General features: G+C 41.4%; 1 protein-coding gene across 5 annotated transcripts in view; it reads left to right on the forward strand.

Annotated features, from left to right (window-relative positions):
* Nucleotides 1-13376, forward strand: part of LACTB (lactamase beta) — a 63091-nt gene that overhangs the window by 43898 nt on the left and 5817 nt on the right. Inside the window, exon 6 of one of the 5 annotated variants that reach the window (XM_065558357.1) lies at nucleotides 1938-2849. The exons of the other annotated variants lie outside the window; for them this stretch is intronic. Within the exon in view, the coding sequence (XP_065414429.1) occupies nucleotides 1938-2199 (262 nt within the window). The 3' untranslated portion in view covers nucleotides 2200-2849. Of the gene's footprint in view, nucleotides 1-1937; nucleotides 2850-13376 lie in introns of those variants that run through there. 5 annotated transcript variants of the gene reach the window in all.

Consider the following 13376-nt stretch of genomic DNA (forward strand, 5'->3'; position numbering starts at 1 on the left):
TCAGTCATTAAATTTTGGCACGGGAAGAGGATTCTAACTGAATATTATGAACAGATTATGGAAAAACCTCATGGGTATCTGAGTTTGATATACAGCTTTCAGATTTCCTGTGTTGGAAAACATACTTTGTGTTCTTAATGAAGAATGGTTATCCCAAGTTAACTTTTTTTTGTTAACTCTAAAGCAGTGGAAATAGTACTCCTATGAAAAGAGATGTAATTCAAGTTCAAGATTTATATACGTTTGTTACATCCTAAATTCAAGTGTGTATAAATGGACTAGTATGTTGGTATTACTGCTTCAGACATTAGAAGTTTGTTTTTTTTAAATTTAAAATCTTTTTATCTGAATTTTGCAGTCCTTTTACAAATGCACATTAGAGTAAGTTGCAGACAATGATTATATAATATAGATAATAACCATAATCACATCACCAGCTGGTGGTAGTTTGTGTAGCTAGAATGTTTGTTTATGTATGTGGCAACGCTCCTATTGCTCAATTTATGAAAATTACATTATTTTCATAATGTATTTCATTGCTTTGATGGAGGAGGAGAAAATAATCTGGTAAGAAAATTGGTCACACTGCATGGCCAATTTATCTGTTCTTGGGAAACCCACTTATTTCACTTGCTTAAGTAACTTTCATCAGGTCTCAAGGTGTAGCAAAATATAAAGCAAGTTCTCTCCTAAAATATGTGCTTGGCTAAGCTTCAGTATAATAGTGGCAAATTAACTGTAACTCAGTGAGCTGCTGCTATCATGAATGTAGTCATAATGGGCTGATCTTGCCAGTTGCTGAGCATGCTGCAACTCCAGCTGAGCACTTTCAGGGTAGCAGGTTGGTTAAATCAACTGGCAAGATCAGGCCCTCGGTTTTAGTGTATTTTTTGGGCTGCTAGTAGGGTGACCAGATGTCCCGATTTTATAGGGACAGTCCCGATTTTGCGAGCTTTTTCTTATATAGGCACCCCCACTCCCTGTCCCGATTTTTCACACTTGTCCTCTGGTGCTAGTGATGAGACTTTACTTTTTGAGTTGACAAAACATAAGATAAGTGTGCATATCTAGTATTGTGGGGAAGAGTGGGTGAATGCAAGCCTTAGCCAGCCATCTCTTCTTTTCCGCCCTGGGTAATTTTACATGTAGATACGTTTTGCTTCTGATCAATACCACTCTGGCTGCATTCTAAAGTCAAACCAGGATTTTTCCAATCTCTTTATTTTGCTGATGTCTTTATAAGAGAGCTTCTCTCTTCTTAATAGTCTAGCTCCCTTCTCAATACCCCAAGGCCCTATTATTATTGACTTTCAAAATATTTCATTCTGCAGACCACTAGACAGGGCTTTGCAAGGTAAAGTATAAGAACTACTAAGCTAGACAAAACCACAGAGGCTGTAATATACCCTTGTAATATAATGGAAATGCTAGTCAACTTACAAGCCTCTATTTTTACTTAGAGAGTGGGGATTTAATGCCAAAATGTGGGTTCCATTTTTCCACTTAAATTGTGAAAGAATTTATTTGCTGCTTCTCCTTTGATTTGTTCTTGGCCCCTGTATTCCCTGCTTTGCTGGAAACTACTTCATCTGCACAACTATTTTCACATTCAGCTATTCAAAGTGAAAGTTAATTAATTTGAAATGTTTTCCTAAACTTTTTTTTCTTCCTTTCCTTCCACTTTTTCTTGTCCCTTTTTTATTTCATTTTAGTAACTTTATTATTTTATCATTGTATCATTCCTAGTTCCTGTGTTTTCATAATCTTTTTCCTGGCTGGCTGGTTACTTAAATCTTTTTTCTAAAAGCATGAAAAACACTGTGTGTCAAAATGGGAATGTTCTTAATGTTTTCTCTGAATACCGTGTGGGTGCCTCAGTTTCCCCTATGCATTTCTTAAGTATCTAGGTGGTGGGCTAGGGTGTGTTATTGTTGCAGAGCCTTAGAGGGCCAGTGTTATGATGTCTGCACAGAGAATGGCCTACACCCTGGCTCCTGGCAACTGATGGCCTGGGCCCCTCCCCTGCAAGTGCCAACTGAAGGTGTTGGAGAGCAAAGAGATCAGGTGGCCTCCTGGCCCAGGAAAGAGACAAAGACCAGAAGAGGGACTGGAGGGGGTTTTCAATTTGGAGCTGACTGGGGAAACGGAGGGATGCCCAGGACTGGCGTCTGGGCTCCCTACCTCCCAAGATGGACCTGACTGAGAGGTCCTGGTTTCTGTACCTAAAAGCTCTGTTTTGGACTGTATTCCTGTCGTCTACTAAACCTTGTTTTCCTGGCTGGCTGAGAGTCATGATGAATAGCAGGAAGTGGAGGGTGCAGGGCCCTGACTCCCCCAGACTCCATCACACACTGTTTTGAAAGTGATCTCACCAGTAGTGAGTCAACTTGGTGAGCAGGCAAGATCAGCTCTGCCGTGGCTTGTTTATCTATTATTTAGAAACCAAGACTATTTCACTGAGTACTGAAACAGAAGGCAGAGGTAATTCATGTAAAACTGCTGAGCTGCCATAGTAATTAAATGGCCTTTGCACGTCCACACTATAGTCTTTGTGTCGGTGGTGTGCGTCCTCACATGCAGCGCATGCATCGATGCAGGCAGCAGTGCACCGTGGGTAGGCATCCTACTGTGCAACTCACCACTATCTAGCTCAGGGTGTTTTGGGAAGGGTTTGCAATGCCTCAGGGAGCAAACAAGTCGTACAGGGGTTACTGGGAACATGGTTTCAACGTCCCATGATGCAGTTTTCTCCATCCTGTAATTTTATCTGCATCCCATAACATTTTATGCTGTTTTTCAAAAGCTGTGCAAATCCATGTCCCCGCCATCTCTAAATAAAAAATAAAATATATAGGTTTTTTTTTCTTATTTATTTTATTTGCAGCATTGGAGTTCCTGAACTGCAGTGGGGGGATAGGTGGCATGCATATCCCTATTTTGGCAGCAGGCCATCTTGCCACAGAGTACATCAATAGAAAGGGCTACTTTTCTATGGTATTACAAGTGCTGGTGGATCATTGGGTGCATTTTACCACCATCAATGCAGGATGGTAAGGGAAGCTGCATTATGCACGCATCTTTAAGAACACCGGTCTATTCAGAAAGCTGCAAGCAGGGACTTTCTTTCCAAACCAAAGGATTACCATTGGGGATGTTGAAATGTCAATAGTGATCTTGGGAGACTCAGCGTTCTCCATAGTCCCGTGGCTTATGAAGTCGTACATTGGACACCTTGACAGCAGCAAGGAGTGCTTCAACCACAGGCTTAGCAGGTGCAGAATGACAGCTGAATGTGCCTTTGGACGCTTGAAAGGCTGCTGGCACTGTCTACTCATGAGATTATACCTCAGTGAAAAAAGTATCCCAATGGTTATAGCTGCCTGCTGTGTGCTTCATAATATCTGTGAGGCAAAGTGGGAGAAGTTTCCACTGGAATAGAAGTGGAATGGCTGTCTGCTCATTTTTGAGCAGCCAGGTACCAGGGCTATAAGAAGAGCTCAATGGGGAGCTATGCAGCTAAGGGAAGATTTGAAAGACCATTTTAATAATGAGTCACAGTAATCTGTGTTGCTGTTGTGTGATGTGCCCGGCATTGTGGGGGTCTGGGTTTTTTGGTTTTTTTTTTTTTTGCACCCCAATATGAACCTGTAATGAGTGCTGTGTGTGTAGTAATATAACATTGCAGATGCACCTATTGCTATTATCTGTGAATTATGTCAGCCCCAACCAGCATATGTTGTGAACTAATAAAGATGAATTAAGTTTCCATAAATAGACTTTTATTCCAAACACATGTAAACAGACATATTTATAACTGAATGAATCTTTATAAATACAGGGAAAAGAACCTTTGAAGGGAAAAGAACAAACACCTACAGAGACATGGTTGGTATATGTATGGCCATGATCGTCTGTACTCTCCCCTGAGGGGTAGTGCAGGGGGTGTAGGGAGGTGCCGGAATGCAGGTCTCTACGGGCTGCAGAGGGCGGCAAGCACGGATCTGTTGAGCCTGAAGGTCAACAAGGCTATCCAGCATGTCTGATTGCCACTTGAAAAGCGCTAGCATCTCCTGCTGCATGTCACTCTCCTTTTCCTGCACTTTTCTCCTGTTCACATGTACATGAGCATGATCCTGCAAGCCCTCTGCTTGATATCCGCAGCACCAGAGGCTTGCAGGATCTCTTGGAACATGTTGTCCCACATCCTCTTCCTTCTCCTCCTTATCTGGCTGTGCTGCTCAGATGGTGTGGCTGGAGACCACATTTCCAGTTGCAAAAAATACAGTGCACGGAGATTGTATTCCTACCCTTGATCCATACAAGTTACAAGCACTACATTATCACTTCTGCTTGGGATTCATAGAGCACGGCAGCACTCCCAGCCATGGTGAGTACGGCCTGGGGAGGAAAGGGGTGTATATGGATAGGGCAATTGAACTGAATACTGGCACTATTTTCCATAGGCAGTGGGGATTTTAGCTGATACCTCACTCCTGAGAGTAATAGAGGCTGAAAGGGAAAAAGTCCTGCACGCATCTGACTGACCTGCACATCCATATGCTGCTTGCCATTGTGCTGCAATGGTGCCTGCTGAAGTAATTGCTGAATGGTGTGGGAAAGTGTCCTACCATGGCAGAAGAAATAAGGCAGCTATCCCTAGAAACCTTCAGCAGAGGATTGCAGACTACCTTCAGGACAGTTTTCTCAAAATCTGGTCCTGCTAGTGAAGGCAGGGGGCTGGACTCGATGACCTTTCAAGGTCCCTTCCAGTTCTAGGAGATAGGATATCTCCATTAATTAATTATTACATCTTGGTATGCACAAACCATTCTGCAGGCCCCCCTCTGCATAACTGTATGGAGGAATGATGTGTCCCTGGAAGATCAAAGCAAAGTACATACTTACCCAGAGGTTCCTTCCCCTTCATCAGGCTCACCTGTGCTGGACTCTAGGGACTGGCTTGACAGCTCTGGAGTCAAACACCTCGTCCTTAGGGTTCACTGCGGTGGCCTGTGACTGAGTCCTCTGAAGTATCCACAAGGCCCTTGTGGGGGAGGGGCAGGGTGCCACTCCAGAGGATGGCATGCAGCTCCTTGTAAAAGTGATATGTCTGCGGCTGTGCACCAGAGCGACTGTTAGCCTCCCTTACCTTCTGGTACATCTACCACAGCTCTTTGACTTTCACGGAGCACTGCTGCGTGTCCCTGTTGTAGCCTTTCTCCTCCATGCCCTGATCGATCGGCTCGTAGATACAGACATTTCTGCAGCTGGATCAGAGCTTCTCCGTACAGACTCAGGAGATACAGCACTTCCTGTGTAATCCTGGCAAGACATGGAGTTGGCCTGGTCAGCTGAGCAGTTGCTCTGTGAGCTCTCCACACCCGAGCAAACAGGAAATGGAAGTTCAAAAATTCAGGGGGCTTTAAAAGGGGAGGGGTGTGTACCTGCATAGCTGGCCACAGGGCAGTGGAGTTTAAAACAGTGACAAGAGCGGTCACATGGGTCATTAGTGGCCTCCAGAATGTGTCCCACAAAGTCTGTCTAACACAGTGTCTACACAGACACTGTCGCCCTAACTATGTCAACCTAACCCACCTCTTGCAGGGGTGGAGTTATTAAGTTGGCGTAGTGGGCGAAATGCATCGTCGGGAGCGACATTTTAGTGTAGATGCTTTCAGAGTTAGGTCAGTGTAAGCTGCCTTGTGTCAACCTAACTCTGTAGTGTAGACCAAACGTGAGTGTCCTTCACAGGCCTGAAGAACAGCTCTGTGTAAAAAATCGTTTGGTGTATTTTCTTGTTTAACTGGTGTGCCCTTAGCTAGCTGAATAGTTCTGCAGCTAGAAAGTCCAGATCTGGGGAGGGCTCACATGAATTCTGGGGGAATTGTTAAAAAAAAATTCATTAAACCCGAGATTTAATTTGTAGCTTCTGGAGAAAAATTCCCACTGTAACTTTTTTTTTTTAAGGTGCAGTATCCTGAATTGTAATAAATGATCTCTACCACATTATTCATAGTTTAGAATGTTTAAAAGAAAATATATTTTCAAAATGGGTCTGTCTGAAAGGCATCTTAAACATCATAGTTTTGTTTGAATTGATTTTGCTCAATCCAAGGTTCTGTATACCGACCATTCCAACAGATTCACGAGTCATGTTTTGATATGCAGTTATGTCACTGTGCTTACATTGCGTGCTACAGGCAACAAATGATATTTCTATGAGCTAATGGGTTGTTGTTATCATTCAGGTGTATTAGGTAGGATAAAAAAACAAAATAAGAAAGTTCACAGCTGTTATAATATTGTGAACTTCAAGTGTTCAAAAAACATGAGTCAGCCCCTTTTCCCTCCCCCCAAAAATCCATGAGAATAAAAAAAAAAATTGGGGATGCTTTATTTGCTTTCTGGATTGTTGAGGTTTTTTGAGGTTGTGTATTCAAGCTTTTCTCTGCAGCCACGAGGGCTAGAAACTACCTTTGCTTTTAAATGAAAGCTGTCTTGTGTAATCATGATTCAAGGAGCTGGGGCTTTAAGAGAAGCACCAAATATCATAAGACCAGCAGCAAAATCATTAATTGGTTACACCATTGTCTGTAATGTTAATGAAGGAACAAGTGTTCCATGTATAACTATGCCTAAAGGAGATAAATGAGACATTTCAGTTCTCTAAGGAGAGGTGTGTGTGGTTTTGCAAAGGAGAAGGCTGGAGAGTTCTGTGAGTTTATAGAGTTTGAGTTGTTATGCTGTTGTGGCTCATGATTTTGTAAACTATATCACGAGTGCCCAGTCTTAGGCTCCTTTTTTAACCTTTCATAAACTGAAATAAATATTGTTGGGGGAGAGGAGAAATGTAATTGGGGGGTATTCTGTTTGTCCCAGGGATTGTTTAATGCTAGACAAAATGCAGGGCCCTTGTTGAAATTATCCTTGGAAGCTAAACTATAAAGCATAGTGATAGCTCTCAAACTATAAAACACTGCCACCCTGTGGCTTATTTCATGATCTTTATGATCTAATTCAATAGCACTGAAGTAAACTGCAAAACCTCTGAGAGGTATTCTCATCATTGTAGATAGGGAAAGTTAGAGTAGTTAAGTGCTATGATAGGTCTGTGGCAAAGCTGAAATCAGTTCTTAGTTCATTTTTTAGATAGTTACCCTACACCTCTGATATATTATGTAAAATAATCCAATTAAATATTTGAGTTATTTACGTTATTGAGACAAAATTCAACGGTGACTCTTTTCCATTGTTGCTGATAGATCATCCCAGTTTGCAGTTCTCAGTGGTGATTTCCAAAGTCGTCATCTTGTGACAGCTTTTGCAAGATCGTTGCATGTCTGAAGAAATGGTTCTGGAATATCTCCTGTTTACGAAGTCCCAATACCTTGATAGGGTGGCCCTAGGAGAAACCAGGATGAAATGAAGAAAGGAGAAACTTGGGCTGAATGGTGAACATTCAGACAGTTACACTAATAAGTAAACAAACCGATTTATTCATGTCTGAATATCAGTGACATCATAGCAGAATTACCTTAAGCTGGGGTAGTCATTTTTTTTTTGTCACGGTCCAAATTTCTTGATCAAGGTATAGTCAAGGTCCAGGCTCCAGAGAAAATAACAATAATGATGGTAAGTAGATAAAAAGATTTCAGGATCTATTCAAAAGTGGCTGGCAGTTAGGGTTGCCAATTTTGGTTGGATGTATTCCTGAAGATTTCATCACATGACAATCTTTAATTAAATAATAATCTTTAATTCCTGGAGACTCCAGGCCAATCCTGGAGGACTGGCAACCCTACTGGCAATCCACCTATTGACTACCCCTGCCTTAAGCCTTCATGATCCAGCACTAATTTTGAGCACTCCATAGCTGACCTTCCCATGATCAGCCACAAACCATCCACCATTTCCTCACTGGTTGTCCCGTGCTATGATGAGCCTCCACCATTGCTCCTTAATTTTTTCTCAAGGTTATTTCCATCTCTGTGCTTAATGAGACCAAAGTGCATAAGATTGCATGTTAATTTCCAACATCAGGGTCTGCTTCTCTCCAGTAATACTTCTAACATTGGCATTCATCTTTTTTTCTATCCAGGAGATATACAAGAGTCTTTCCCAGCACCACATTTTAAAAGCTTTTATTTTCTTCCTATCAGCAACATTAACTTTCCATGATTCACATCTATAAATCGCTATGGAAGAAAATTAAGTTTTTCACTAGTCACACCTTTGTACATTTCAAGATGCCACAGTTTTTCCATAGTTTCTTAAGAGAGGCCATAGGTGAGCAAGTGATCCCTTGTTGTCTTCTGATTTCTTTGGAACAGCCTCATTGGTTGGTGTCGTGAACATACAGCTAAGGGTAGCATAAAATCCCTCCTTTACCTGTAACGGATTAAGAAGCTCAAATAACCTGATTGGCGCTTGACCAAAAGGACCAATAAGGGGAGAAGATACTTTCAAATTTGTGGGGGAAGGTTTTTGCTTTGTGCTCTGTGTGTTGTTCTCTCTGAGACAGAGAGAGACCAAGCAAGTAATCCAGTTCCTTCTGAAATGATGCATCTAATATTATAGAAATAGTAAGTAATAGCAAGGAAATGCGTTAGATTATCTTTTGTTTTAGCTTGTGAATTTTCCCTATGCTAAGAGGGAGGATTATTCCTGTTTTTTATAACTTTAAAGTTTTGCCTAGAGGGGAGTCCTCTGTGTTTTAAATCTTATCACCCTGTAAAATGACCTTCCATCCTGATTTTACAGAGGTGCTTCTTTTACTTTTTTCTTTATAATAAAGTTCTGTTTTTAAGAATCTGATTGGGTTTTTAGTGTCCTAAAAACCCAAGGGTCTGGTCTGTACTCACCTTGGTTACCTATTTGGTTGGTATATTATTCTCAAGCCTCCTCAGGAAAGGGGGTGAAGAGGCTTGGGGGGATATTTTGGGGAAACAGGAACTCCAAGTGGTCCTTTTCCTGAATCTTTGTCTAACTCACTTGGTGGTGACAGTGATACCATTCCAGGGCAAGGAATTTGTGCCTTGGGGAAGTTTTTAACCTAAGATGGTGAAATATAAGCTTGGGGGGTCTTTCATGCGGGTCCCCACATCTGTACCTCAGAGTGAAGAGGGAACCCTGACAGTTGGATATATATGATCTCAGTTAATTAAATTAATCTACTGCCGCTACAGCTTTCTGTTAATCAAGATATCTGCTTGCATCCTGTTTTTCTTAGTCGTCATGTCAATGTACATAATTTTGTTTCTGTTGCATTCAGGAGTAGTCTGTATTCCTTACTAATTCTTTTTACATTTGTTGCATTGCATCGGTGACTGTAGCAAAGAATATCATACCATCAGCATATCTGAGATTGGTTAAGAGGTGTCTTTTGTAGTTTTAATTTTATGTTCGAGGCTAGCAGCTGATAATCTGACCCACAGACCGCACTCAGTGTTGCTGTATCATTAAACAGCTGATTTAGTTCTTTGTCTTATCAGGTGACCTCCATGTGTACAAACATCTAGGATGCTGGATGAAGATAGTTTTTTGTAATGACCAGATTATTAGAGCAGTGGTTCTCAACCAGGGGTACGTGTACCCCTGGTGGCACTCAGAGGTCTTCCAGGGGGTACATCAGTTCATCTAGATATTTGCCTAGTTTTACAACAGGCTACATAAAAAGCACTAGTGACGTCAGTACAAACTAAAATGATTTGTTTATACTGCTCTGTATACTATATGCTGAAATGTAAGTACAATATTTGTATTCCAATTGATTTATTTTATAATTATGTTAAAAATGAGAAAGTAAGCAATTTTTCAGTAATAGTGTGCTTTGACACTTCTGTATTTTTATGTCAGTTTGTATGTTTTTAAGTGAGGTGTAACTTGGGCGTACACAAGACAAATCAGACTCCTGAAAGGGGTACAGTTGTTTGGACAGGTTGTGAACCACTGGATTAGAGCAGCAGAATTCAGTTAAATGTCTTCCTTTCTCACTTTGTGAACCCAGACCATTGTTTTCCATTATTTCTTTGAGAGCATACAGCTCCATTGCTCACATTCAAGTCCCTAGTTATAGGGGTGATCTCTTTATTTGATGTTTTAGTGAGTGTCGAGTCCTTTATGGAATTCATTAATCACATTGTCATCAACTTGTGTAGGGGTGTAAACCGGTTTGATGGAAAGACTGACTGGCTTTGCTCAAAGACAAATTTTAATGATTCTTTCACTAAGTGGATTATATCCAAGCATACACTTGAATGTTTCCTTGGATGAGATTAACGTGACCCCATTTTCTCTCGTTTTCTTGGATCCTGAGTAGTCCATTGCGTATCCATCCATCGTCATGAAATGATCCTTACCCTTCCAACATAGCTTTGAGATTCCACATATTCCATCTTGCATCTTTCCAATTGTTTTGTCACTATGGAGAGGTTCCCTTCATACATACTCTCACATTCTGTGTTCCTACTCTAATTCATTTATGAAAGTTCAGGTCATTCATTTTCTTTGGTGGAGACATCAGGCACAGTATTTCCCAAAGAACTTGGTGCAGCACCATCATAAGTACAGCCTGTACTCTTAATGACCGGAGCCTCCTGCCCATTATTATTTGTTGTGCCTTCTGGCCTGGGGGGCGTGTCTCACCTGTCCAGCGTTGCATGTGGATCGCTCTGGCTTTGTTCTGCAGTAGTACTTCTTGTCGAAGAAAGTACAGAGGGTTTCCTGTTGCTTTCCTCTGGTTTGTGTTGCTGTTGGTTAAGCCAGTTAAGACAATTACATAAGGCTGTAGAATAGTCTCCCAAAGTAACTGGTGGGAGCCCTATCACCTGAAACACTTAAAGCTAGGCAAAATGGTAGTGAACGTAGTCTGAGGAGCAGTCCTGCACTGGCAAGGGAGATGCACTGGATAACCTAATGATTCTTTCACATCCCTTATTTCTCTAAGGGAAGTCTACACTACAAGCACTGTAGTGGCATAGTGGCAGCATTTCCCTCTTCACTGCTGCCACTGTGCCATTCTAGAGCTGTAGTGTAGACACTTGGTACAGCAGTGGAAGGGTTTTTTCCGTCGCTGTAGTAAATCCACCCCCTCAAGAGGTGGTAGCTTGGTCAGTGGAAGAATTCTTCTATCAACCTCACTGTGGCTACACGGGGCATAGGTCAGTTTAATTACATCTTTTAGGGGTGTGAATTTTGTACATCCCTGATGGACGAAGCTCCTAAGTTTTAGGTGTAGGTCACCTAATTCTTTGATCTTAGCAGTATGCTCTGAATAGCCCTATAATGAGACTGAAAAACAGCAGCAGATTGAACAACTAAGAACTACTTTTTTTTGGTTCTCTGCCTCCTGAATTTGTGTCACAGTGCCCTTTCCCATTGTTCTTTAGTTTTGCAATACATCATCTTTTTATATGTAATTATTTTTTCTTCTGCTATAAAAGTAACTTGTCAGAACCGTATCATACAGCTTTAAAAAGTATGTACGTGATCCCCTCTGCTGGTTCTGTGGTAGTATTAACATGACAAGAATTGTATGCGGTGTTGTAGCTGTATCAGTTCCAGGTAAAAAGACATTACCTCACCCACCTTCTCTATCTCAAGAATTGAGCATTCTGAGCTGGCCCAATACTATGGGGAGGAACCTCAAGGACCTTAAAAAGAGAAGAAACCAGATTGGACTGTTCAGATGGGAGGCGGGGCCTGCTTTTCAAACCATTCAACAACTGATCAGTGGGGGCAATCAGTACAAGCTGCTAAAAATTAGTTCAGTTCAATCCATTTGCACAAAACCTGTAAAACTCACTGTGGATGCTTGTATTGCTGGAGGTGGCCACTGGACATTTTGGTCTATGCATTTTCATGGGTGAGTTCAGACTCTAGTCTCAGTCCTTGGGGTCTGAATGTGAAAGGGGTCACATTCAGATCTGCTCCCACATGCTCATTTTGGGGGATATTTTGTCACATTGTATGAGGTTGTCTGTCTGGTCTGTGGTCTTCAGGCAGGAAAATCTTGTGACACCCTCGAAAACAGCCTTTCTCTGCTCTGTTTTGCTTTTCCCAGCATGCTAGAAAATGACTGCTTGTCTGATAGGTTAATTTCCTTCTCTGTTGCAACTTGTATGGAGAAGAGGTCATGTAAGAAAAAACAGCTAAGCTGTTGCCCCAAATTTGGGGTGTGTACCCCAGATTTTGATCAAGCTAACTTGCAACCTTATTGTATGCATTCAGTCACCATGAATTAATAAAACAGAACACCACATAGTTGAGGATTAATTTGAACAAGTAGGGCTTCTGGAGACAAGGTCAAAACTAGTTGCAGGCTTGCAGTGTCTGCTAATCAGAACGGGAGGAGGGGAGAAAAGAGTCAACAAATTGAGACTGAAAGAAAATAAGTGGATGGAGCTTGAGTTTGGGCACCTTTCATATAGAAGCTTATTATGACTAAGATTGTTAGCAATGTTTGTGGGTGAGTAGTTTATTGAAGTTAGGAGAGGTGATGACCCAGTAGGGGTCACTATGGGCTGTGTGTTTTGTAAAAGTTAGTTATAAAAAGACTAGATAATAGTGTACTTTGGAGCAGTTCTCCGAAGCTATCCTGAGACACTTTCCTGACACCATACTCCTTGGTGGAGAAGTGACCAGCCATTCCAGACCTCTAGTTAATTACTCAATACCATCTCAGATTGTAGGTAATTATTTGGGATGTTCTAAACCTATTACTTATGTCTGTGTGTGCTTTAATCTAATAAATTATAGCTTTAGATAAGAGCATGCTTACTTGTATTAGTCTTTCATCAGCCAGAAGCACTGTGTTCCCATTGATTTATTTCTGACACCGCCTGGAGTGAAACAGTTAAGTTACCACTGCTTTGGGTTCTGAAAACCCTGGGTAACAGAGTAACATTTATTCACAGGGCTATTTCCAGATTCCCTTGTTGCTTCTATATCTTGGCTTTTACAATAGGCTTTAAGCTCTGTTTAAAGTTTTAGGTTTAACTTTTTATTATTTATTTGTATTACAACAGGACTTAGAGGTTAACTGTGAACAGTTTGTGCTAGGCACTCACTGCACATACCTAGAGAGATGGTTCCTGTCTTAATGAGCTTACAACCTAACTAGACAAGACTGAAAAAGCATTAGGGAAAGGGATATAAAGTATGAATGAACAGGGATGGTTTGCAAACATCTTATTAGTTCCATGATTTTTTGAGGGGGGAGGGCGGTTAAGGGATTGGGTTTCTTTAAATGTTTTGTTGGGGATTTGTTAGGCGATCGGTTAAATGAAAATGCAAAGGAAGGGAGGGGGAAATTACTGGGAGGATAAAAGGAACATGGAAGGCAGGTGGCGTGAGTCAGATCTAGAAATTGTGAGGGA

The sequence above is a fragment of the Chrysemys picta genome, chromosome 10 (assembly GCF_011386835.1).
Source record: "Chrysemys picta bellii isolate R12L10 chromosome 10, ASM1138683v2, whole genome shotgun sequence".
Classification (NCBI taxonomy): domain Eukaryota; kingdom Metazoa; phylum Chordata; order Testudines; family Emydidae; genus Chrysemys; species Chrysemys picta.